The sequence below is a fragment of the Anabas testudineus genome, chromosome 19 (genome assembly GCF_900324465.2).
Source record: "Anabas testudineus chromosome 19, fAnaTes1.2, whole genome shotgun sequence".
Taxonomy (NCBI): Eukaryota; Metazoa; Chordata; class Actinopteri; order Anabantiformes; family Anabantidae; genus Anabas; species Anabas testudineus.
This window is the reverse complement of record NC_046628.1, coordinates 15,900,017-15,924,382: the sequence shown is the minus strand read 5'-3', so window position 1 is coordinate 15,924,382 and position 24,366 is coordinate 15,900,017. Positions and strand designations below refer to the sequence as shown.

Genomic DNA, 24,366 nt, shown 5'->3' with positions numbered 1-24,366 from the left:
AGATGTCCCGCTTATCCATGTATATAACTTATTTCTGTTGATGAAACAACTCGACAGTTCAATGTACAAAGCTCCCGTAGTCCCAAATGGATATAACACAACCAATGACATATAGGCAAACCTCTCGCTCGCGCTCTCTCAGCATAGTAAAGTCATAGATGAGATCAGTGTAGAGGCCAGAGGTTGCAATGAATAGGGCTTCGTGTTCACGAGCAGAAGTTGCCAGTGAAATGAGCCTTTTACTTTGTCTTTTGCATGATTTGAAACATTACTACTTGGGGAGAGAGTACTGGTTGATACCCAAAACAATGACAAATAACATAACAGTGAATATATTTATTATTATAGAAGATAATTAATGTTAAGAATAATAATTACAAAGGCAATTTCTCTAGACTACTATAATCTGGTCCTGCTCATATAGTCAAGAGGAGACTGGGAAACAGTTACAGGAAGCTCTAAAATACTGTGTCCACTTACACAGTGTAGAACAGTTCATTTTGCCATTCATCCTTTGAAAACAAACAACAACAAAAATAAAGCAAAACATTAAAATTAAAATACAAGCAAATGAGGGAATCTCATTATCAGTGAAGGTTAGGGTTTGGAGTTAGATTTTTTTTTGTGGGGGAGGGAGGTAAAGCAGGAAACTGAGGTACAATGCTTACTGATCTTCATTAAATGATCTCAGTAATCTGTCTTCACACTGACAAAAAAAAAAAAAGACACAAAGACAGAACAGAAAGCACCACTTATTTACCACTGTATTTCTATCAGGGCTGAATGGTGTAGAGGAGGGCTTTATAATATCCCAAGCTGAGGATGAACCCTTGAATGTGTTTTCAAAGCGTACATCCCACTGGAAGTCATTTCCAATCCACCCAGAAAAGATCTGCTTAGAAGTATTGATCATAATTCACCTGACAAATGAGAGAAAGCTGTCCTCTGCCTCTTCTTATAGCTTTCAAACGTGAGTGCTGCAATAACCAACAGTCAGTAGAAAATAAAAATACACCAAGGATGCACAGAAACCATGTACCTTTGAATTGCACTGACAGAACCATTGGGCATATTCCTAGTCACACAGGAGTCTTGCTTTACCCTCCCTAATATCACCTCCAGCTTGTCATGGTTCCCCTTTTCTTGGTGGTGGGGCTGGAACTGGTTTGATTGTGTAACTGGGAGGGCAGGGTTTAGCAGTCCCCAAGAGGAAAACAGGGCAGGTTGAGAGCAGCACAGTGATCCTGACATTTCCCTTAATCTCCTCCAGTGTTGTCCCTGTACTATCTGGACTCTCCGTCTTTGTGGGCGCTGTACAGTGCCAGATCACCTGGCCCTGCGAGTCTGCGGGGAGGTGTGGATGACCGGCTTGTGACGGACGGAATGAGTGGAGGTGGTGCCCCCACTGGCAGGGCTCCCACCAGGCCTGCAGGGGCCTTCGGCAGGATGCCATTGGGCACATGTGGGTGTGGGTTTAGTGGGCCTAGCCTGGGGTAGAGGCCCGTGTGGTGCTGAGAAGCAGCAGTGGCTCCTGGTGGGAGCGCGTGGGACAGAAGGCCAGGGTGGAGCTGCTCCAGATGAGCGGCAGTAGCAGCATGAGAGGGGCTGGAGAGGTGAGAGCCACCTGGGAGGTGGTGCATCCCAAAGTAGCGAGCCCGCTCATAGTCTTCCCTCAGTATCTGGGCACGCTGCTCCTCATCAATGAGCCCTCCTCCCGGGGGGCCGAGCTGAGGAGGGCGGTCAAAAGGATGGGGCATTATACTGAACTCCTGGCGGACAGCGGAGGTGGCGACAGAAGAGGTAGGAGTCGGAGGGTGGTGAGGGGTGGCTGCTGCTGCTGCTGCCTCCAGAATTCGCTGATGCTGGAGCAGCCGAGCCAGATGTGGATCGGATCGCAGGGCGAGGTGAGGGTCAGATTGAAGTGCCAAAGCCTCCCTACGATGGTGATGCTGCTGAACTGCCAGCTCCCTCCACGGATCCCAGGTGAAGCTGTGTGGACCCTGTGAGGGCCCTTGGGCTGGACCGTGGGGGAAACGATCTGGTGGACCTACTACCAACCCTGCAGGGCCTGCTGTGCTCCCCAGGTATGCTTCAAGTCTTGAGCGATCCAGCAGGGAAAGGTGGGGAGGAGGGTTTGGAGTGGGTGGTGGCAGGGGAACACCAGGCGTGGGAGTCAGTGATAAAGAGGAGGAGGAAGGGGTCCCAGAACTTGGGTGGTGAGGATGGCTGTTTGGGCGATCAAAGCTGTGGTTGTGTACTGGGGGAGGCAGAGAGATGGGAATATGCTCCGGCTCCTCTTTACGCTCCTCCTTTACTTTAACAGATGGGAAAGGCTGGGGGGGTTTGGAGACGGGGGTTGTGGTGCGGTCCGACTTCTTTGCCTGAGACAAAGAAGAAATAGACACAGAAGCTGCGGACGACACAGGCTGGTCTCTTTGGGAGTGTGAGGCCTCACTGTGGAGGCCGTGTGCTGTCGGGACTGGTGGGCGGGAGTAAAGTTCAGACGGAGATGCAGCTGGGGGAGTATTGAGAACAGAAGACGAGGAGGACCGTGGTCTATCCCTTTCTGCTACTAAAGATGAAGGTCCGACAGGAGGTGCTCGTGAAGACACTGTGGGCAGCGGCCTCTTGTCCCCATCTCTGTCCCGGTCTCTGCTTCTGTTTAAGCTGCGTGTCAGGTCCTCAATAGGCCCACCACTGCCCCCCAGGATGCTGCTGTGGCCATTTATGTGGGAGACCGGAGTGCTACTGCGAGGCTTGAAGGAAGGGGCAACTGGAGACATTCTCACAGGAGGTCGGCCATACAGCATACTGTCTCTGCAGATCATAATGTGCACAGAAGTTACACCACAGAAATCCAAAGTTCAGACCATATCAACTATCGAGTTCATATCTGAGTATTTTAAGTAATAAATCTCTCAATATGTATCAACTGTGATCACTGTTATTTTAACTGTGTTAGATGGTTTCAATTTTTTTTAAGTTATCTTAAAAATGTTTTGACTGAAGAAAATCTGCAGCTAACCGCCCACCATGAGCCTGGTTCTCCACTGTTGCCTAAAGTTTGCTCGAATGGGGTTGTTGGGTTTTCTGTCATTTTCTATACAATTATACTCTGTAAGGTCTTCAACCTTGAACACTGTAAAGTGCCTTGAGATGACGTCTGTTGTGATTTGGTGCTATACAAATGAAGCTGCATTGAACTGAATCTATAGAACTGCCTGAGATAATGCGTCACTAATACCACCTAGTGTCAGCATCGAAAATCAGCTGAATCACACACCTGTCCTTTTCATCCTTGATGTGGGGGATTTCTCTCCTCTCTACGTCTTTCCCTCGATCCCTTTCGTCCCTCTTGTCGGCTCCTTTAGCCCAACTGGCGCCAGCAGGGAAACCAGAAGGACCACCGTGTAGACGCCATGGGTCATGATGGTTGGGGGTGGGCAAGCTGGCTGGTGAGTCTTTAGGGCCAAACATGGAGCCTGCTGCAGACCAGACATATTTTGTTAGATAAGGAAACACTTCAAATTAAATAGTTTTACAGAAACCTGCTGTTGCCTTATTGTGGAACTGAAAACCACATGCTTTCCATCATGTACAGCAAAATATTATCTGTGTGAGCACGAATATCATGTCGTAATCACTTTCATAATTTATAGCAACAAGTAAAAAAAAAAAAAAAACCTTCAGTAACACACCTAACATAAACTTGTTATTGTAACATTATTGGAAATAAATTCTTAATCAAAACAAGCTGGTACTTGCTAGATGATCTAATCTCTTAGAACCCTTTCTCTGATGCAGTTCAGCACTTGGCACTTTAACAACCCACCAAGGTTAGTCTACTTGATGGAACACAACTAAAAGGATGGGCACCTCCCAAACTCATTGGATTTTTTTCCTTCAATATCTGACAGACAATCCATGCTTTCATGTTGGACTCAGACTGTTTCCAGTCCCCATATCTACTTAAATTAATGCATCCAACCTTGTACTGGTGTATCAGTGACATAGCCTTTCACAGCATGTCTCTGACAGTGACAGCTGAGCTGTCGTTGTGCTATGAGACAGAGGAGAAAAGCATTAAGAGGGAAGAAAAGCAGAGGATGATGACAAACAAACGGCCGACGTAAGGGAAGTTTATCCTGCTTAAAACAGGGAGGAGGACTGGAGGCTGAGACGCTGTTTATGATTTTTATGTTGCACACTGCTACACACTTGATTTTTGCTGATTTCTTTTTATACTCAGCAAAGGACCAGAAGACAATTGTGGACATCAGAACCAAAAATCTAGTACTGGTACATTTATTGGCACCAGGACTTAGATTTAGCAGCTGCACAGGTGGCAATAAAAGACAGAGAGACAGAAGGATGAGATGTCATAGTACAGCTGCAATGTCCATTTATGATCAGAACCAGAACAGCTTCTCCACAAAATATCTATTCTCACCATTTCTACAATGAAACCACACAAATCCACTGTCACAAGACGCACAATAAATCTGGTTTTTGCCATTTTTACTAGCAAACTGTAAATTGAGGGTTAATAATTTTGAGAGGACGCTGCACAATTCACAAATCTCTCATGAGAATGGTGAGCTACCATGAAAGTTTATCAGTATCTTTTGAAGCTGCCAACTCACCAGTTCCTGTTTTCACTACTGCCAACAGTTTGCTTTATAACCCACACCACCAGAGCAGATTAGCTGCTGAGTGTGAAGATGTAGCAGAAGGAGATGCCATGAGGATTACTCCCTCACCTTTACCAGTACTTGAAAATAGCCTGGATACACTGCAATTGTCCTTAGTGTCACTTTGCTTTCTTTATAGCTGTTTTTAAAGTTGGTTGTTCTATGTGGAGTCCAATACATTGCATCGATGTGCCTGCTCTGTTTTGTTTGGTGATGTCAACAAGCCACAACAAGCTCATCATCATTTCTTATTAACAGGGTACGGAAAGCTTCTCCAGTCACAGTACATTTGCCAATCTGTGTGTTTTATGATACTCCCCCACTCAGACGGATATCTTAACAATTTATAAATTAAAAAACATTATGTACTGCACTACGTGGGCGAAAGGACTAATTGTTTTCCGCCCACACACACTTTATCCTTTCACTAAATCGAAAGTAGACAGTCAACTTTTCATAAGTTCCAAATATCACACTTACACCACTGATTAGCTGTAAGCACAAACTCAAAATAGTCGTTGATGTATGAATATACAGTGTCTTGGAGCATGAAACATTGCAGCAAAACTTAAAGGACATGTTTGGATTTTTTCAAGTCGGTTAAATAAAATGCTGATTTACTGGTTATTGTAATTAATCCTTCTCTTCTTACTGGATGTGACCCCTGCCTAGTGAAACTGCACTGTAAAAGAGACGAAATTCACAGTATTCTGTGTAAAAATCTACTGTGAACTCTAATTTAACGCTTCAAAGAAAACTGAGCAAAGTATCGCCCAAAGTTACCTTAGTACAAGGGTTGTTTCTGGTACAGAAACACCAGCAATGAATCCATCTAACAACCACTTAATTCAAGCCGCCCTCTGTGCTACAGTTCAAATTATTGCTCCAATTTGCCACCACATCAACTTGTATAAAAGGTATGATATCAGCAGTGGGTGTTACTGTAAAGCAAAGGTGCAACTGTTCTGCTTCTTTATCTTTATATTAGTGAAGAGGTGGCACTGAGGGATGGGGGAGAAAAGTTGTGAGGTAGAAACCAACTTCACCTCTGTCTAAAGAGATCTCACACTGACTTCAACTGACTCTTACAATTTTTTTTACACTGGAGGATGTTCACATCATGGCCAGTATGGAGGGGAAGAATGATTACAGTGACCAACGTCAGCCATGAAAACAGATTAAACAACAGAGCTCTCTCATGTAGGCCCCTGTGGAGACTGTTGCCAAATGTTTGATTGTTTAAAGCACTTTGTCACGGATCCGTTTGCTCAAACTGTACGCACTGATCACTGTTTAGTATGTTTACACTGCACTCAAGTAACCAGCCTGATACCTTTACTAAACTGATAAACCTCATTTCCACAAGTAGAGCGCTCCTGGAGAGTGCCAATTCCTCTGCCATGTATGCATGTAAGCAGGTTTTTAATATACTTTTTAAAAGAGTGTGTGTGCAGGACAAAGATTTCAGCAGCAGACTTGCCAGTCTGTCTAAAGTCCAACTATAAATGATGCTAGCACAAAAAGGTGCCCTAAAAGAATATGAAAAAGTCATGTAGCAGTATATTCTATCACCATATCTGTGAGACATGAAATAGGTCTGAGGTGAATTAAAAAATCCTGCGTTAACTGACCTGTATCAGCATCCTGGTAAATTAAGTGCATGTAAACAAATTCACTGTCTCGCTGTTACCTGAAGTAACAGGCCACCACCAAAGGAACTCATTGAGCTGTTTTATCATGGGGCTATTGTTTGTCTGAACATGAGGACTGTATAATGACAGACTCCTAAATCTGAACTTATCCTTTAAGTCTTGCATTTCATGAGTAGAGATATTGTGAGACTGACCCAGTGTTGGGCTGCCAAGTCCTCCAAAAGCACCAGAACCCAGGGCTCCCAGCGGGGTGAAGGGTGGAGATCGACCATACGGATCTGAAACACATTCACATAAGTATCAGGAACCTACTTAGACCAGACATCACAACTTCGGCCAAAATCAGGGATACATTTAAGGACAACACTTCTAGAGATGTAAACTTGTTAGTAGTTTGTTCATGGTCTGAATCAAACAAAGTAAAATAAAGAGGTGCCTTTTTATGCTGCTCTTACCCAAGTGTGCAGGTGGTGCAAGGAAAGACGAGTGCGGGGCTGATGGAGAGATGAAAGGAGCCGAGGACGGATTGACTGAACCTGAGGAAAAAAGCAAAACAAGAACAACACAATAAGTCATGTATAATCAAATCAAACTAGTCATAAGTTGCATGCTGTTACTCAGACAGCATCGCCAAAAGAGCTGTCAGACCTCAGATGTATGAAAAATTGAAGGGCTTCATGAATTCTTAAAAATAATTAAGACAAAATTATGTGTGCAGATGAGAAAAGTGAAACAGGAAAAAAAAGAGAGAGTTGCACCTGTAGCTGAGAACAGACTGGGAGGTCTGGTCAGGTCATGTGGAGGAGGCAGGCCTCCTCCCATGGGCCCCAGAGGTCCAAGTCCCCCAGCTCCAGGAAGACGGGCCAAGAAGTCACCGCGGAAGTCCAGCTTGTGAGGGTCAGCCTGCATCTGCTGAAAGAGAGAACTAGAGCAGTTAACCTAGCATTTAAAAGGGTCACACCACTTTTATGTCAAAGTCTACTGTCTGCTGTGAATATGATTTCAATAAAAACACCTACCTTTACTTTCCTCTGATGGTGTAAAATCATCCAAGCCACATACACATGCATAGCACACCATTTTCCTGGTTTCTGCGTGGCAGAAAAATCACAGGGGATTGGTTACCATGTTACTCCCTGAATCCTGAATGTACACCATTAAAGCCTTTGCACACAGAGTCAGATGTTCTTCTTGTTCAGAAAAAGCCCCTGAGTAAGATTGGTGGTTTCCAGCTGGAGATAAGGTTACTCACAAGTTTAAAAAGAAATAGATATACAAGGAAGTAACAAACATATACATTATACAGTAGATAATTTCTGGGTCTGAAATATCTAACTGGGTGTGCAAGGGCAGAGAATAGACCAGTAGCAGTCAAGATTACAAGTTAGATTAGTGCAAAGAGTGAGTGGAAGCAGTGAGAAAGTAAAACAGGCTGAAAGTTTTAAGGAGCCAAGGGATTCAGAAACATCTGTTTTTGCTTACATTACTGATTTTCAACGATGTCCCAAATGGATCAGTAAGCTACGAGAGAACAGAAGTGTAAAACCACTTTTAATCAACATGACTCACTCTTCATCAAGAATAGTTTTGCACTCTTTACTGCACTGACTAGGCCCATGTTGCAGCACATCCTAGCACAAAACTGGCTGTTCGCTGAGCATCACTGAAGGAATGGTGCAAACAGGTTGTAAGTGAGAGTGTGATCCTTACCCTGGGGTCTTTGGGCTGCAGGTGGTGAGGCACAACCCCAAGTCGTGTGGTTATGTCAGGACCCGTTCCCTGAGGGACAAGAGGCTGTCACACACAGCACAACACATCAGCTACAACCTACTGATCTACAACTCATCAAGTCTGACATTGTTATGTCCCATTTTGTGTGGGATGCTTTTCTTATATTTTATGTTGGGTAACCTAACGAACCCAACTGTCAATGCTGAGACAACATTTAGACCAGGTAAAATGTGGTGTCCTTGATAAAAAATTTGTATGTATGTTTATACATGTTTTATTACCCATTTTCCTCACCTTTGGCTGAAATGCTCCTTGTAAAGAGCTGAAAGATCCAGAGGGAGGAATCACAGGCTGGATACTCGGCACTGCAGACGGCGGGTATTGTGGGAAGAACTGCCATAACAGAGACAAATATAAATACATAAACATATTGACTAGTTATAGTCTGAACAGCCTTTTTACTTTATAGTGTAATTTAGTCCTATGTTAACTAGCATTAACTGTATAATAAGTAACTTGACACGAAAATACTCACAGGGTGTCGATATAGCCCGTCCATTTTACCAGCATACTTATCAAACTGAAAGATAAAAGCAGTGTTAAAACAACTAGAAAAATATGGCCCACATTCCAGCCACACTGGAAGTGCAACACAGATGTTCAGCACATTAGCAGAGTCTATCTCACCAGAGGCTGTGCAGTAGCTGTTGGGTGCAGGAAGGGCGTGAAGTGTTGGTGCGTGTGTGTATGTTGGTGCTGGTGATTGTGGTGATGGAACTGGAAGGCCAGGGGCGGGATGCTCGACTGGTTCTGAGACGTCCGGCCAGATGAACTTGGTGCAGAGCTCGAAGCTGATGGACCGCCAGGAGTGGAGCGACCTGCAGCTGCAGCATTATTTTCAGCCCCTGGGACACTGCGTCTGCCCTCGCGTTCTGGTGAATTCAACAGGTGAGAGTTTTGACCAAATAAAATTTACTTAAATTACAAAATTATCCATTTTTCAAACCACAAGAATTTTTTTGGAAGGTACCTATTATCTAGTCTCTAGATGTAACATAGTCAAACGAAGCCTCTACTTAACAAAGAATGTGATCTTGAATCTGTGATCAGATCTCATTTCATCAATGAATAACTTCCTCAACACCCCAGACAACCAACAGAGGAAGTCTGGGTTTGGTCTATTTTAGTAACATTACATAGTCACTGTGCTCTCATGAACAGCTGAAACAGGCAAGCAGACTGTGAACAGAGGCTAAAGAGCCATTCCTGTGAGTTGACTGTACCTGGTGGCAGAAGAGGTGGAGGGGGAGGCAGACCAGGTGAGGAAGTGTATAGCACCCCAGAGCTGGCTCGGGATGGGGGCCGGAGTGGGCCAGAGGCTCCTGAGCCCCTTGTGTAGGGCATTGACCCACTGGTGGAGGGAGTTGGAGGGCGCATGGAGGATGCGGAAGATGGGACAGATGTAGAGGATGATGGAGGCTTGACTGGGGTGCTGCTCCTGAGAGGACAAATAAAAATAAAAGAAAACAAAACACATGAATCAAATTTGCTTTTAGCAGAATACAAACCACCATAATGAAAAATCAGAGTTTGCATACCTGTTGTTGATGTTGTAGATGGACTGAGGACGTCCAGGCAAAGGGAGAAAGGGCTTGTGTTTGGAGAGTGGGGGGCTGCCATTGTGGCGACTGCCGTTTCCGGCCGCCGGGCTGTGCCGAGAAACCGCACCCACGACCGGAGAGAAGGAAGGCGGGCGGGAGGTAGAAGAGGTAGAAGTAGAATCGGGCTCCGGAAAATGCGTCTCCAGGCTTTTCTCCTGACTTCGCTCAAGTCCAGATACTCGCGGTGTCACCATCAACCGTGAGACACCACCACACCGGGCCGATAGAGACAGGCAGTTTTTGCCCATGGATGTCCCCATGTTTGAGGGGGCAGGCTCCACAACTGAAGAAGAGATTATCAGTCAGCATTTAGCCTTTCTTCACAGAACGAGGTGCAGAATCACAGGAGAAAGAGATACATACTTCACAGCACTTATTTTCATATAAATTACCCCACTGAGTTTAACACAGTCAGGCATTTACATGTGGGGACAATACATGTTTACAAGATAAGTAGTAATTAATAAGCAGCTGTATCTACAGACACCCCACGTTGCGGTTTCTTTATCTGGAAAAATCTGACTTGTACAACCATGGGCAACATCATGATGCACCAAAAAGCAGAAAGCAGCGGTAACTGATAAATACCATGATTAGTGTTTAGATATTAGACCCAGCACACATGAATGAGGCTGTGCCTGACCTAGTTAGAGTCAATAATTGGAAATCCAGCTGGACATGGTGTTTAATTCTTTTTCATCTTGATATACAGAGGCATGGAAATTTAAATCATCAAGTAAATGTGCACCTTGGGAAGCCAAACAATTGACCTTTTAATTTTCAGATAATTAACTTAAACCTTAGAGTGCTTTTGAATCAATATGGAACGATAAGAATGAAATCAAGGCCGCTGATATCTAAATATGGCCTTGTAAAGAACCACTGACTGACACATTGGTTTGACGTTTTGTGAATGTAAAGAAGCAGAAATAAACACTGGAACCAAATTTGCCTTACCTTTCCTAGTACTGACTGTGAACATTGGATCTACATCATTGTCAGAGGCCTAGGTGGGAAAACAAAAAACAGATTTCATCAGAATGATGCTTAGACTCAAAAGCCCACACATTAATTAGCAACTTCTTTGTATAACATTAAAATTGAAATGTGACATTCTGTTGTACAAAGCAATGAATTAGTGAAATCAGTTCACAACCGTTAGACCTAAAGTCAGTTTAGTGGGCTGTTGTGGTCAAGAATACTGTCTCTTTTACACCAAGTAACAGCAACAAACTAGACCAATAAACTACGACAAGCAGTGTGTCAAGAGTCATGCATTCGTTACTTAATAAAACAGGCCTGTGATAAGATTACAAGTCATCACTACGCACCTTGTCTCCTGTGTCACTCTCCGTGTCACACTAGAAGATAATAGAGAAACAAATAACATTCAGATGTGCATCTATTAGACAGGGAATACAGAATTTTTGAAACATGCATGATACAGATAAATGAGAACATTTTTAAAGATTTTTAAATATGAGCCATTAACATATTTTATGTAAAAGTCTGTATGTGTAAATTTGGAATCAAATTTTTATGTCTCTGTTTTAATTTTATTTGATGTTGTGAATCAGCAGTTGAAACCAGACCCGTATAAGTGTATCCTGGATTTCCACAGCACTGGCACACTGAACACTTAGAAGGATCAGCAATGTACTGTGCATAAATATTGTAGGTAAAAGGGCTGCGCTATAAAACAGCGACATGGTTCATGTACGTTTGAGCCATTTGATTTCACCCCAGTGCCAGGTGGGATGACCTGACGTATGTGGATAAGATAGGCAGGATTCCTCTGAGATAAATCCAGACTCATTCCAAACATTCCATTCATCCTGTTGTCTGCAATAAAATCAGCATATTTTTCCAAGGCTATGTTGTTTCAGCTGATAGTGCCAGTTAGTCATACATGTACGTAAGAACACAGGTATGTGGAGCGAGTCACATATTACTTATGATGACTTTTCACACACATTTTTTAATTGGTGTTGTCATTTCAACAATCAACAAACAACAATCTGTTGGCTGCAAATGGACATGGACCATTACATTCAGCACAATATACATATACAAAAGAAACTTACTATGTATCCAGTTTCCAAAGGTTGCCCCTAGAAAAAAACAATACACTGCATCAGTTAATACCATTTGTAGTGACTGCATTTCAAAATATGTTATGATGAAATTGAACAAGGTTTTATATCGCACTGCATCATTAAAAACTCCCAGTTAGATGGCAGGTGTATTTAAGCAATAGCGTGTGTAAACCAGTTTTACTAGCTCATTTTCCGGATATACAGGTCACCAGCACCACAGAAACGTAAACATAGCTATTTGATCAAGAATTAGCTCAACGTGCAACATGACAGGATGAAGGTGTGTACAACCATAACACTAAAGCACAACTGAGTTATGGCCCATTAGATCACCTCTATCTTTCTTCTCTTATTCCTGTTCTTGTACCAACAGCTGCTAGAGTAACTGTGCGGGGCTCCCTCCTCCGGCTCTGACAGCGGCCCTCCACCGTTCTCCTCGGGCCCTCTCTTCCCCTTGTTCCTCCTTCCCAGCATATCAGTGCGCTGACTGGGCTTCAGAGAGCAGTCCATCTGATAAGAAGAAAAATAATCTATGTTTACAAGCATATCAAAAAGCATGAATGTGCATGCCTAAGGCTAAAGACCATAGTCTGACTAGTAGCTTATTAATGTCCTGCCGGTTCTAATATCTGCATGGCTTCTACTAACAGTGATTGCAAAAATAGTGTGTTAGCAGAATGATGTAATGCAGCATCCATGACACTAGTATTTCAGCTGTTTGTGTGTGGATTCAAACCTGGGGAGTTGTAGGATAATAAACATACGAAAAGAGGAAGACAAGCGTCTGTGCCACAAAATAATCATATCTGTCAGCAGAAGTACTTCGTTACCTATTTACGCCAACCATGAAGTACTAAATGATAACTGTAGAAGGAAGTGTCACTCTTTAGTGAATCTGCTGTGTGATGAAGGGTCACATGTTGATGTTGCCTGGCTATTTAAAGGTTCACAAGCTACCATAGCATGTGTGAAGCAGTGACTTAGTGTGTGTGCACAAACAATATAGGAACATGACATTTATTAAAAAATGAAGAGTACAACATATCTACTGTTGTCTGTGCTATCCGTCATGTTTTCTCATGTTTGTCGCAAATGTTGCGACTGTTTTGCGAAATTGGTAGAGTCCTTTTATTAATTTGCTTGGGTTTTGCATATTTTTTATGTTGCAATGCAGTAAGCTCTCAGGGCTGCCGCACAAGTAAGTTAAGGAACAAATAGTAGTAATAGTAATAGTCAGATAGGTAATTGGGGAAAAGAATTGACTGCATTAAGTGAAAATTACAAAGGTAAATATATGCAAATTAAAAACCACCCAGGACATAAAACATGTAATCCAATGTAATAATAATATTAATATATGGAAACAACAAGTTGCATTTATTGCAAAATAAACAAGTGAAGTTTTTTTTCCAATTGTTAGTTTGATGCACTTTACCACATATTGTCACTATTATTTTTTATAGATGAATTTTGGTTGAATCCCTAAAAGTAATAAAATTACTTATTAATATTATTTATTAAATATACATAATCTTTCATTTAAAATAACTCAAGATGAATGCCATAATAGCTCGTCTGCCCAGCTGATTACTTATTTAAACAAAAGATCTAGAATAACTGCTGACACTGTGTTTTGTTAATAAATTCAAGCAGGAAATTACATATTGTGACGGAAATTGTCACATTCCTCCAGTAATCACACATAAATTTTTGCTTTCCCCTTTTTCTATTAGCAGTTTCTGACAGTAACCAGCATTCACTAGTTCATTTGACTGTAAAATTGAGCAACGCAGGAGGAAAACAGTGGTGGAGTATGCATGTGTGTAAATAGGCAGATTTACACCATAACCTATTGACAAATAACTTGGTTTCCTGTCCTGACTCAGAGGTCAAAAACAGATAACAGATCCACCCTGAAGGCTGATTAACAAACATTTCCTGTCTGTCTGGATTCACAGACAACTGACCTGAGTATGTTTAAGGAATTGAAAGCATTAGGCGAAGAGCCCTAGTGGAAGTAGTCCGTGTTGAGTAATACACAATTATACTCATTTATTTTTCCTTCCTTATGCTGAAAAGCCATTTGGCAGCTCATCAACACCTCACAGAATTAGAACATGAATAATTGAGGCTTCTCCAGAACCCATCAGAGGGATGCCTTAGGGTTTGGGTTTGGCCTAAGTGGATGGCTTTCAGCGAGGGAGGACTGGTGGCATAGTTGAGGAGTTCAACCTGCAGCCTTTCCACACCTTTGGGTGGAGGGAAGGAGACTTGATTTGACGTGATGGAGAAGACAACGATGAAAAATACAAGTTTAAATCCCCAGTGCTGTACACACGCCTATCAATTAGAGGAAATGGTAGTGCCAGCTGCCTGCCACCCCACATGAAATAGTCACCCATCACTTTGTTTATACTAATATGGAGGATGAACGCTGTTTGATGGATGACAGCTGACGACTTGGTGTAAAATCAAGACAATTACCTCCAGTGCCTCCACGCTGATAAAGCTCGCAATTGCGAAGCCGTCAATGATGTCTTCCTCGCAGGACACCGACTCTCTCTTCCTCCGCCGTGGAGGCCTGTGTCTTCCAAACCCGGGCCGGCATTCTCTCCCACCGGGTCCCAGGACACTGTTGGTTCCACAAGCCTCCTGATCGGAGCCTGAGGACAGGGATGTGGCCCGCTCCACGGCCAGGTCTACTCTCCTCCTCCGCCGCTCTCTGTCGCGCTGTGAACGGGACCGTCGGCTCTGCCTGAATCCCGTGCTCCGGCTCGGTCCCTCCATGTTCAAACCTCCTTTTGTAACTCCAGTGAGACCAAAGGCACTTTATTCAAGTCCCGGTCCGGTGGAAGGCACCGAACCGCAAATAAAACACCACCACACAGGCCCTCGCTGAGAGCCCCTGTTAAAATGGCGTTAATGGAACCAGTGGCTTATTTACCGTCTTTTGACAACAGTCTATTGGCATCAGTGCCTTTCTTTCGGCGAAATTTTAGTGTCATTTCAATGAAACTTAGATCCACACGAGAATTTAAATCATCCACGACACAGACAAATGTCAGGACATAGCTGATTGTGTCTCGGTGAAGGCTAACATTAGCTAGCTAGCACGACATCCAACCACATAAGTTATACGCATGTAAACAAAAAAAGACAAGTCTGGTTGAGCTGCTGACAAAGCAGGCCGAATCGCCTCTAGATAGATTTCAAAACGAAAATCAAACCAACACTGGCACTGCTCAATTTAACTTCGGGATTTCCTAAATTTCTGCACACGCCGACAATTTTATTAGCAAAACGATACGATTAGCTGACTAGTTAGCAAGGCCACTAACCCAAATATTCGACATTAACACACCGGTGGCCATGACATGATTTCGCCTTAGTGTGAAATGCGAAGTGTTATTGTTGACAGCTACTTTAAATTACTCCAAATTTACGGAGTACACGATTTGTTGGTTGAGTTAAAGTAGTTAATGCTACTGCTAGCTAGGTCAGTGTTAACTCCAGCCAATTAGCCTTTGCTTATTTGGTTAGCATGTACTCGGCTAACTCAATACATTACAATATATTCAGCCAGCAACGTAAGAATAAAACTATATTCTTATAATGTGTCTGGAATGACTGACAAGCCGGATAGTACACTGTAAAGCTAGCTATCAGTCCACAGTCAGGAGAATAAAATAACCTCCTGTCGAAATGCTGATGGCCGATAGTAATGGTTGAATTCGCATCACATCAAAAGAAAGACGTAACGTTAGCACTGAGGCTAGCTAGATAGCATTAGCCGATCCAGCTGTTAGCCAGCTAAGCCACAAGCTTCTGAATATTTAAAGGAAGCAATATGGAAGCCTTTTAGCAACCAGTCACTCATATAATAATAATATCTCGCGGCATTAAATCAAAATCTTCTTTCCTTCCACTTCCATCATAAAGAAAAAAATCAAGGCCCAAATATCAAAGCCTCGGTGTCGATTTCCATAAACGAGGGTGTCGGCCAAGCCCCCGTTGGCCTGGGCAACTCCTTCATGCAGCCATCACCGTGTAATCCAATGTTTAGGAGAAGTTGGACCAGTCGCCGAGGTTTCCGCTCAACTGTTTCTTTTTCTCACCAAATCCAGCGTGGAAACACAACACGGAGAGACTGAACGGCGTCGCTGCTGCTCCTTAACAAGTTTCCACTGAATTGGAAATTTATCCTGAAAATCAGGGAGACACAACCCTTGTCAGCCGAACAGTGCATTGTGTGGCCACTCTTCTTCCTCAGTCATCAAACTGGTTTGTTGGTAGCTCTGCTCGTCCACACTGCCCCCGTGTGGACGAGCACTCGCAGCTCGGTTACACAAACACTGTCAGCTGTCACATGTCATCATCGCCACTCCAGCAAAAGTGCAAGAGCAGGCCTAAAAAGTACCACTTCAAATTATTCTACTCAAGCTACTTTAATACGCACATGGTCTGAACTTTACTTAAAGTATTCCACTGCGAAAACTCTGCTGTTGACACCAAGAATGTGCAGATCTAGTCCAGAGTTAATCAACATGTGCCCTGTAATTAATACTTCTGCAGAAATCTAAAATGACACAGTATTAGCATCAACATATACTTATTAATTATGCACACATATGTATTTAATATTTATGAATTCACATCTAATTATCACAAATGTTGCAGCTGGTAAAGGTGAAAATCATTTTAACACCCTCATACTGTACTGACATGGTCATTAACATAATACCCCAAACTTTATTAGTAATCTGCATCTGCAATGAACTGTGAAATAAATGCAGTGGCATTACAGGTACAATATTCCCTCCATAGTGAAGGAAAAGTAAATGTACTGCAAAATGGAAAAGTAAATAAGCGCAGTACTTGAGTAAAGGTATTTAGTGACTTTGCACTAACGTTCATTCCCTGTCATGGACCTCGTGGCCACAAACAACCAGGTGGCTCAATTTCAATTTTTTTAAAGCTATATCCAGTCACTGAAATTTCCTTCATATCAAGATATATGAAACATTATTAGTGTCATTCTCAATCATCATTAGACCGATCATTAATTAAACCATCTGGGAACTTTATTGGCTGCAGGTTATTTCCCATGTGGTTGGTCAGTACATGCACATTATAAACTGTTTATAACCTATTATAAACCCTTTGGTGCCTTTAGTGGTACAGATCATTTATTGGAGCTGTTCAAAGAGCTTCTGAAACTGAATCTAAATAAACTACAGTGTATGTGTTTCTACCGTAGCAATGAAGAATCATCACCTGTTCTCAATTTATTTTTATTTTTAATATTTTTCGCCAACAATGGATCTCTATGACACAGAAACATTAGACATATCTGGCTTTCATTGTTAGTTTTGGTCTTTTCATAGGAGTCACCAGCAATTCATGAAGACGATGTCGAACGGTTCTGTTTCATACGTGTGTATGGGATTCTGTTGTCCCTGAGTTCTGATTCTCTGCCTCCATACTTTTTTAGTTAGACACTGCAGGCAGATCATCATTTGTTTGACCTCCTGGAGAACAGCAGGGAGTGAAGCAGAATGCCTGTAGCTACAGAGACATTCAGAGACTCTACGCTGGGGATCAACTCTCTGCCAGCTGGGATGGTGAGCAGCGTTTGGCACAGAGAGAGCAGCTCCTGCGACAGACCTTCACCCTCTCCTCCCATCAACAGCAATGTGGGTTTAGTCATCTCAAAGTCTGAACACTTGGTGACAGGAATCTGAGTTTCCTCTGCCTCAGCTCCAACTGTGCCAACCACGTGCCAGCCCTGCGCCAGCTTCAACTTCAACATATGTCCAAGGTTTTCATATCCATACACCCCAATCACCTCCATGACCCCCGAGCTGGCCTTGCTGACCACAGGAGACAGTGGACAGCTGTGGCGAAGACTGCTGGCTACTCTGTCCACACCGAGGAAATATGCAGATCGCAGGATGGCACCGAGATTCATCGGGTCTTGAATTCTCTCCAGAACAAGCCAAAGAGGGGTGTGTTTTCTCTTGGGTGCAGCTTCCTTGTCTTCAGTGAGATAGCGCAGGGGACTGGCTTGCAGACACACTCCTTGATGTACATGTCCAGAAGACATCTTGTCTAGATCCCTTTTGCTGACACGATGGACCGGCACTCCTCGCCGATGAGCCTCCTCGCACACCTTTAACACAGACGCCCTGTGAGACGCCTCACCGTCTTTCACAAACAGTTTATGGGCTTTCCTTCTACCCTGAGTCAGAGCCAGGAGACAGGGAGCAATGCCAAAAACAACCTCATAGGTCTTTGCCTTGGAGTCCATTGTTGATCTCTCTCTCCCTGGCCTCTCCCTCTCCGCAGGGAAATCCTCCAGACACAGTTTCCTGACTTCAGATGAAACTCTGTAGTCGTCTCCCTTCCTTTCATTCCTCCACCCTTTAATCTGAACTGACCTCTCATGGTCCTGCCACCCATCAGATACAGCAGGCCTGTCTCTGCGCCGTCTCCTCACCACAGGGTTGATGCTACTGTCCTCTGGGTGCAGGACACTGGATGTGACATGGAAGGATGCAAACTGAGAGTCTGAGATTAGTGAGTGCGGTCTTCTGGTCCAAACGAGTAGCAACTTGTGCTGATGTACTAGAGACTTACTGAACATTAACATTTTAAAATAAGATCATCTAGCAGTAGTAAAGACAAAGGTAACTGTCCCACACAATGTTGTTTTAACTTCGAGAGAAAACTATAAATTCATGACTAATTTATCCGCACATTTCACCGAGTACTTATAATGATTAGCAAAGTTCGACAGCGTTAATCTTGCTCATCCTTCTACACACACTGTCTTCCTGGGTTTGCGGCCTTTACATGAAATCAACACATGTGCGAATCAGCTGCGTCAAGTGAGCGAGATTATGACCGGATGTCGAGCGATTGTACCTAAAAAATAAAAGCTGCTAGGTAGCGTGTGATGACAGAAGAACACAATAACAATCAATCAGTACAATTAAAATCAATACAATACAATACTCAAACTACTCCTCACAGTCTTGTGTATATGTTTATTTTTCTTTATGTGTGTCTTTTTTTCTTATTGTAGCTTATAAATGTTGCGACACTGTAAAATCAGTAATTAATTCAGCATTTATAATTTTACTACTTTAATTTAGTATATTAGCTACATTAATTTAGTATATTAACAAAGTTAAACTAAGTGATCCATCCTGTGCAAAATAAAATAATACAAAAATATAATTATTTATTAGTTTAATAAGGTGCTTTGCAGAGTAGGATTTGTCTGCAAGTTTACGTTACACTGCCTTCACATCAAAACACTGTTATATAAGTTATATAAGAAGTTTTTCCCCTGGTGGGATGAGGACGGTTTTTTTGGAAGATTTCAAATAGTTGCAAATAAGTAAAAGGCAAATGTTTACCGTAACAAATTTGCATTTGTAAATACGAGATTTGTCTTGGAAAAATAGTTACATTTATTTTGAAAGTCAGGACCACTGTGTCACAACGCTCGGTGACTTACTACGTGTGACGTCACGGTTAAACTCGAACGTCAATGGTCACGCGTGCGCGATTACGCCATTTCCCGGAAGTGAAACTATCGCAACACGGAAGAGTCCGAAAGAAAACAAATAATCGTTTAAATTTGTGTCGAGTTGAAGTCGGAGAAGACGCCCTGAACATTTCACCTGCTGGATTACCGTCTTCTGACGACGAGCTTAGTAAAAGGTGAGAGTAACACACAGTTCGGGTTCAGTTTGTGGCTGCTGGGTTTGGTCTGTGTTGTGGTGTTTGGGCTAAAATGGAAGCTGTTGAGTCAGATTTAAGAGGAGTCGAGTGAAACGGGCTGAAAGGAGACTTCAGGCCTCCACTCACACTAATAACTGCTAAAGGAATATTTTCCAGGACAACAGACAGGTGTAAAATGGCTAAAACGGCGTTAGAAACTCCCTCTGAATGTGAAAACTGTTAACTAGTATTTATTATTTCTCATTTGGAAAGAAACGTTGAATCCATTCTGCTCCACATTCTGTCCCACTTAACGACGGTGGAATTGATTAATTGATTAATTCTTCTTGATGACCTATTTGACTTTGTTGACAACTTACTAACTAACACTAATTCTTTTAAGTTGTTTTTCAAGCAAAAACATCCTTCTTGTTGTACCTTGAATGTGAGATTTTAGGGTGTAGTTCAGACAAAGCAAGCAGTTTGCATGACAATAACCAGTTAATTGGAAACGATGATGATGAAAATAATAAAATCAGTTGCAGCCCTAATATTATATTATAAAGTGCTTTTTAGTCTGGTTTGTCTTTGTGTTTTATTAGAGATTAAAATTTGTGAGTAAATAGATCACACTAACGCTTTAATGTTCAGTTAACTGATTAGTGGCTCCTAAAAAGTTTCACCTAAACCCCAAACATTTCATAGTCTTCTTCCAAAATGTGAATTGTTTCTACTTTCATCTATTCTATATCTTTCTAGAATGACTAAACATCTTTAAGTTTTGACCTGTTACGATGACAACACTGAATTCTGATGCTTTTATCCTTCATGTTACACTTTTTACTCACTTCTGACTCCTGCTTTATTCATTTTATAGTAATAGTTCATTGTAAGTGAGCTACTGAATTCTGTTGCACAGGTACAGTGAATAGTTAATAGTTTGTAATATTTCTTTGTAATTTATATATTTTTAGTGGCTACTACTACTTTTTCTTACTTTCTTTCTTTAATTTTATTTTATAGTTTTTTTTAAGTTGTTTTTCTCCTTTCAATTTGAACATGTGATTTTTTTTATCCTTAAGACACGACTTATCTTATCTTGATTACACAAAACAAGACATCAGAAGACGTCACCTCTGTTCTGTGCAGTTTTAATTAGAACATTTTCTTGTTTTTTCATGAATGGAAAACTAGTTAGTAGTTAATAGCATATGATAATAATTTCGTAGCCATAAACAGATTAAAGTGTGTCAGATGACTCGCCCACATGATGATGATGACGACATCATCTGAATCAGCTCAGGTGATGTCATCCAGTTAGTCATGCTACAATGGGTTGTAGTATCGGTCAACCTGCTTCTTCAGGTGACGTCAGAACTGGGAACAGATTTTTATTTTAACACTGGGAAATCTTTGACTTCACTGACGTCACTGTATGTCTTGTTGTCCAACCAACAGCTCAAAACTCAAAGCTATAAGGAAACTATAAAGAAAAGAAAAGCAGCAAATTCTGTCATTTCAGAGGCTGCAAGTTTTTTTTGCTTGACAAAATGCTCAAACAAATATGTTTAACTTAACAAAGAAAAATAAATATGTTTAACTAACAAAGAAGAAATACACTTTTCTGTGGATTACCCGACTGACGACTAAGCAATTTATAGGTCAATTTATGTCTGATTTTTCCATGTAAGACAGAACACACAACTTTGATCCAACTTAGCAGTTATTTTAGCTCTACTGCATTATTTATGTTTGTTTTCAATGCACTTATTTACTGTATTTGTTCTTTGGATATTTGTAACCAGATGGAGTTCCTGTTCGGGAGGAGGAAGACTCCAGAGGAGATGCTGAGGCAGAATCAGCGGGCGCTCAATCGAGCCATGAGAGAACTGGACAGAGAGAGAATGAAACTAGAGCAACAGGAGAAGAAAATTATCGCTGACATAAAGAAAATGGCCAAACAGGGACAAATGGTGAGAAGAAGAAAGTGTTTTTTTACTGAGGACAGATGATTTTGTTGATGGCAAAGCTGAGCATTTCATTTGTATTGTTTCAATCTTTACAGGATGCCGTCAAGATCATGGCCAAGGATTTGGTTCGCACAAGACGCTATGTGAAGAAGTTCATCATGATGAAAGCCAACATCCAGGCTGTCAGTCTAAAGATACAGACACTCAAGTCAAACAACAGCATGGCACAGGCTATGAAAGGTGTCACCAAAGCCATGGCCACCATGAACAGACAGGTCTGTGCAATAATCACTGATATAGTCTTTTCAGCAACAAACCTCCTGTGCTGACGAGCTCATATTCGTTTCCCTTTTTGCAGCTGAAACTGCCTCAGATTCAGAAGATCATGATGGAGTTTGAACGACAGAGTGAAATCATGGACATGAAGGAGGAGATGATGAACGATGCCATTGATGATGCCATGGGGGATGAAGATGATGAGGAAGAGAGGTAACAGCCTAAGAGGATAAACAACAACCTTACTGTAGTTTTCAAAAACTGTTATAATAATTATAATAATAATAATAATATTTTTAGTACTGTAGTTTGAGCTGTTCTACTTTACTTTTACTGTTTTCTGGTGCTTCATAATTCAACTTCCTACTTTTACTCCACTACATTAATTTATAACGACATCATTAACTATCGTAATCAATAATATCATAATCACTGATATTAAAGAAAAGAAGGAAACCACATTATCTGTGTCACAGTGTTCCCAGGATCCCTTAAAGAGGAACCCTTATTAACCCTTATTTTCATGTGGTGTACACATGATTACACAGAGTTTTTTGGTAAAATAATAATATTCAAAATGTAACAACTCTTCTCAAATGCCACCACTCAAAAATATGCTAAGCAGATAATAATGTGATCCAACCTTATACTGTACGTTTTGTTTTGACTTTGTGTTTGTGTGTCTGTGCAGTGACGCCATCGTGTCCCAGGTGCTGGACGAGCTGGGTCTGAATCTGACCGATGAACTGTCGAGTAAGAAAAAAATCACCACTTCAGTCACAATCATCACACACAGATTCTCTATCGAACTCCTCATGTGTGGATCTGTTAAATTATCTAACATTTGTTAAGCTAGTCTAACTCCTACCTGAAAATGAGCTGAGCAGCAGAAGGTATAATATATTGAGTATTGACTGACACAGCTGAATCATACAGACTAGTCCGTATAGTCAAGATCCTGGCTCACACCTCTTAGCTTAATGAGCTCCAACATAAAAACTATAACTATGACTCAACTGTTCAGTATTTAATGTTCAACCATGAACTCGATCTGTCTCTAGAGAAGAGTCTCTACTCTGTTGAACTACAAAAACCCAGTTTAGGAATGGTCACAGAGTTATGTTACAGTGTCTTTTCACATGTAAACAATGCAGCGTTCAGCATCAGCTGTGAACGTGAAGCCTGCTCATGTTACGCTGATCATTAAAAAACAACATGTAGAGACTCTTCTCTTCTCTAAGTGAAACTTGTTAGGTTTCAACCTTTGCCTGCTTTTTCACTGTGATGCCAACATTCATTGTCTGTGTGCTGGAAGCTATCACCCTGCAGGTCACATTTCATGAAGTTGTTTATTAGACTTGGATCAGCTTCCAGACGTCATGTGCACATCTTCAGATTGTTTTAAAGCCAATGACCTTTATGTGCTCACTTCAGATCTCCCGGCCACTGGAGGAAGCCTGTCAGTGGCTGGAGGAAAGAAGGCAGAGCCCCAGGCCGCCCTGGCTGACGCAGATGCAGATCTGGAGGAGCGGCTGAACAACCTGCGGAGAGACTAAACACACTGAAACTGACAAACGGCGGCTGTTAATACAAACATACCCGAAATCTCTGTGTCTTCTTCTGAAGGTAGAGCTGGCAGAACGCTGTCAGCAGACGCTCTGTGATTCTAAAGGTTTAAGGCTTTCTGTTTGAGGTGTTTTTCATTTTATGTGTGTGTTCTATCAAAAGAAAAAAGGTCATTCTCCGTCATAGATTGAGAAAACTCATGTCTCATTTCAGACATTGCCAAATGATGCAAACAGTGGAGTTTCTTTCTCACTCAGTGTAAATACTAACTCCTCAAGGCATGATGTTTTCACAATTTAAATTAACACTAATGACATATTGTTGAAAAGAACTCAAATGAAAGTGGACATTTTATAAGGGTGATATAATGTCAGCACTTTTTGTACATCCGGTGGTTTCTTTGTATCATTATCATATAAAATGTAGTGTTTTAGCCCTCAGACAAGCTTATCGATGGATTTTTTTTAATGTTTATTTGTGGGATTTGAGGGTTGACCTGCAGATGGTATATAAAAAAGTGTATTATCTCAATATTCTTTCTGTCTCCATTCACTTATTGAAAGGTTTATTTTACAAGTAATAGACAGTATGAAGGTTAAAAGATTAAAAAAAGGATGTTCTGCTGGCTCTTCACCAGTGGAAAAGCACTCCAGTTCTGTAGCTGTTTTTGAAATCAGCTGGATTTTCACCAAAATGTTAATAACAATTCGGTGGTGTGTATTTTTGAGAAATTGTTCTGTTTTCTTTATTCAATAAACATTTTCCAGATTTATTGAACTGGTTGTGTGATTGGAGAAATGTTACACTTGAACTTCAGTTTACCTAAATAGGAACTTATTACAATAATAATAACACAGGGAGCAGAATTATACAAAGCAAATTTACAAGTAAAAGTTCAAGGGCCTAAAAAACTTGCCTAGAAAAGTACGAAAAGAACTGAACGTTCAAATTCTTGACTAAGTTTAAAATGCATGTTTAAAAGTTTCCACTAATAA

General features: G+C 41.6%; 3 protein-coding genes across 6 annotated transcripts; 1 reads left to right on the top strand and 2 right to left on the bottom strand.

Annotated features, from left to right (window-relative positions):
- Positions 1 to 321: 321 nt before the first annotated feature.
- On the bottom strand, positions 322 to 16,108 carry fbrs (fibrosin). 4 transcript variants are annotated; one of them, XM_026350631.1, is made up of 18 exons: positions 14,316 to 16,108; positions 12,165 to 12,341; positions 11,820 to 11,846; positions 11,067 to 11,096; positions 10,693 to 10,741; positions 9,673 to 10,018; positions 9,358 to 9,572; positions 8,762 to 9,006; positions 8,610 to 8,654; positions 8,369 to 8,467; positions 8,054 to 8,137; positions 7,826 to 7,864; positions 7,363 to 7,434; positions 7,102 to 7,255; positions 6,799 to 6,879; positions 6,538 to 6,621; positions 3,284 to 3,485; positions 322 to 2,817 (listed from the first exon to the last, which is right to left on the bottom strand). In XM_026350631.1, exons 1-18 carry the CDS (start codon positions 14,616 to 14,618, stop codon positions 1,284 to 1,286), a joined length of 3,786 nt encoding a protein of 1,261 aa, XP_026206416.1. In that variant the 5' UTR covers positions 14,619 to 16,108; the 3' UTR covers positions 322 to 1,283. The 4 variants fall into 4 exon arrangements, with proteins under 4 accessions (XP_026206416.1, XP_026206418.1, XP_026206419.1 ...); XM_026350633.1 differs by having other exon boundaries at positions 3,284 to 3,482; XM_026350634.1 differs by having other exon boundaries at positions 7,102 to 7,252.
- Positions 16,109 to 17,111: 1,003 nt separating this feature from the next.
- On the bottom strand, positions 17,112 to 18,704 carry mrm1 (mitochondrial rRNA methyltransferase 1 homolog (S. cerevisiae)). The gene has a single exon (XM_026350659.1). The coding sequence runs from the start codon at positions 18,478 to 18,480 to the stop codon at positions 17,344 to 17,346; it is 1,137 nt and encodes a 378-aa protein (XP_026206444.1). The 5' UTR covers positions 18,481 to 18,704; the 3' UTR covers positions 17,112 to 17,343.
- A 705-nt stretch (positions 18,705 to 19,409) lies between these two features.
- Positions 19,410 to 24,148, top strand: chmp2a (charged multivesicular body protein 2A). Its single transcript, XM_026352156.1, has 6 exons — positions 19,410 to 19,559; positions 21,365 to 21,532; positions 21,625 to 21,804; positions 21,888 to 22,018; positions 22,497 to 22,558; positions 23,240 to 24,148. The coding sequence occupies exons 2-6, from the start codon at positions 21,365 to 21,367 to the stop codon at positions 23,359 to 23,361; spliced, it is 663 nt and encodes a 220-aa protein (XP_026207941.1). The 5' UTR covers positions 19,410 to 19,559; the 3' UTR covers positions 23,362 to 24,148.
- The last annotated feature ends 218 nt before the right edge of the window (positions 24,149 to 24,366 follow it).

Excerpts from the sequence above, each read along its gene's own strand:
- fbrs (XM_026350631.1), bottom strand. The coding sequence starts at position 14,618 with ATGGAGGGACCGAGCCGGAGCACGGGATTCAGGCAGAGCCGACGGTCC. Across the intron at positions 10,742-11,066 it reads AGAGTGACACAGGAGACAAG|GCCTCTGACAATGATGTAGA; the intron begins GTGCGTAGTGAT and ends TTTCCCACCTAG. Across the intron at positions 2,818-3,283 it reads ATCAAGGATGAAAAGGACAG|AGACAGTATGCTGTATGGCC; the intron begins GTGTGTGATTCA and ends TATGATCTGCAG.
- mrm1 (XM_026350659.1), bottom strand. The coding sequence starts at position 18,480 with ATGTTAATGTTCAGTAAGTCTCTAGTACATCAGCACAAGTTGCTACTC.
- chmp2a (XM_026352156.1), top strand. The coding sequence starts at position 21,365 with ATGGAGTTCCTGTTCGGGAGGAGGAAGACTCCAGAGGAGATGCTGAGG. Across the intron at positions 21,805-21,887 it reads TGGCCACCATGAACAGACAG|CTGAAACTGCCTCAGATTCA; the intron begins GTCTGTGCAATA and ends CCCTTTTTGCAG. Across the intron at positions 22,019-22,496 it reads GAAGATGATGAGGAAGAGAG|TGACGCCATCGTGTCCCAGG; the intron begins GTAACAGCCTAA and ends GTGTCTGTGCAG.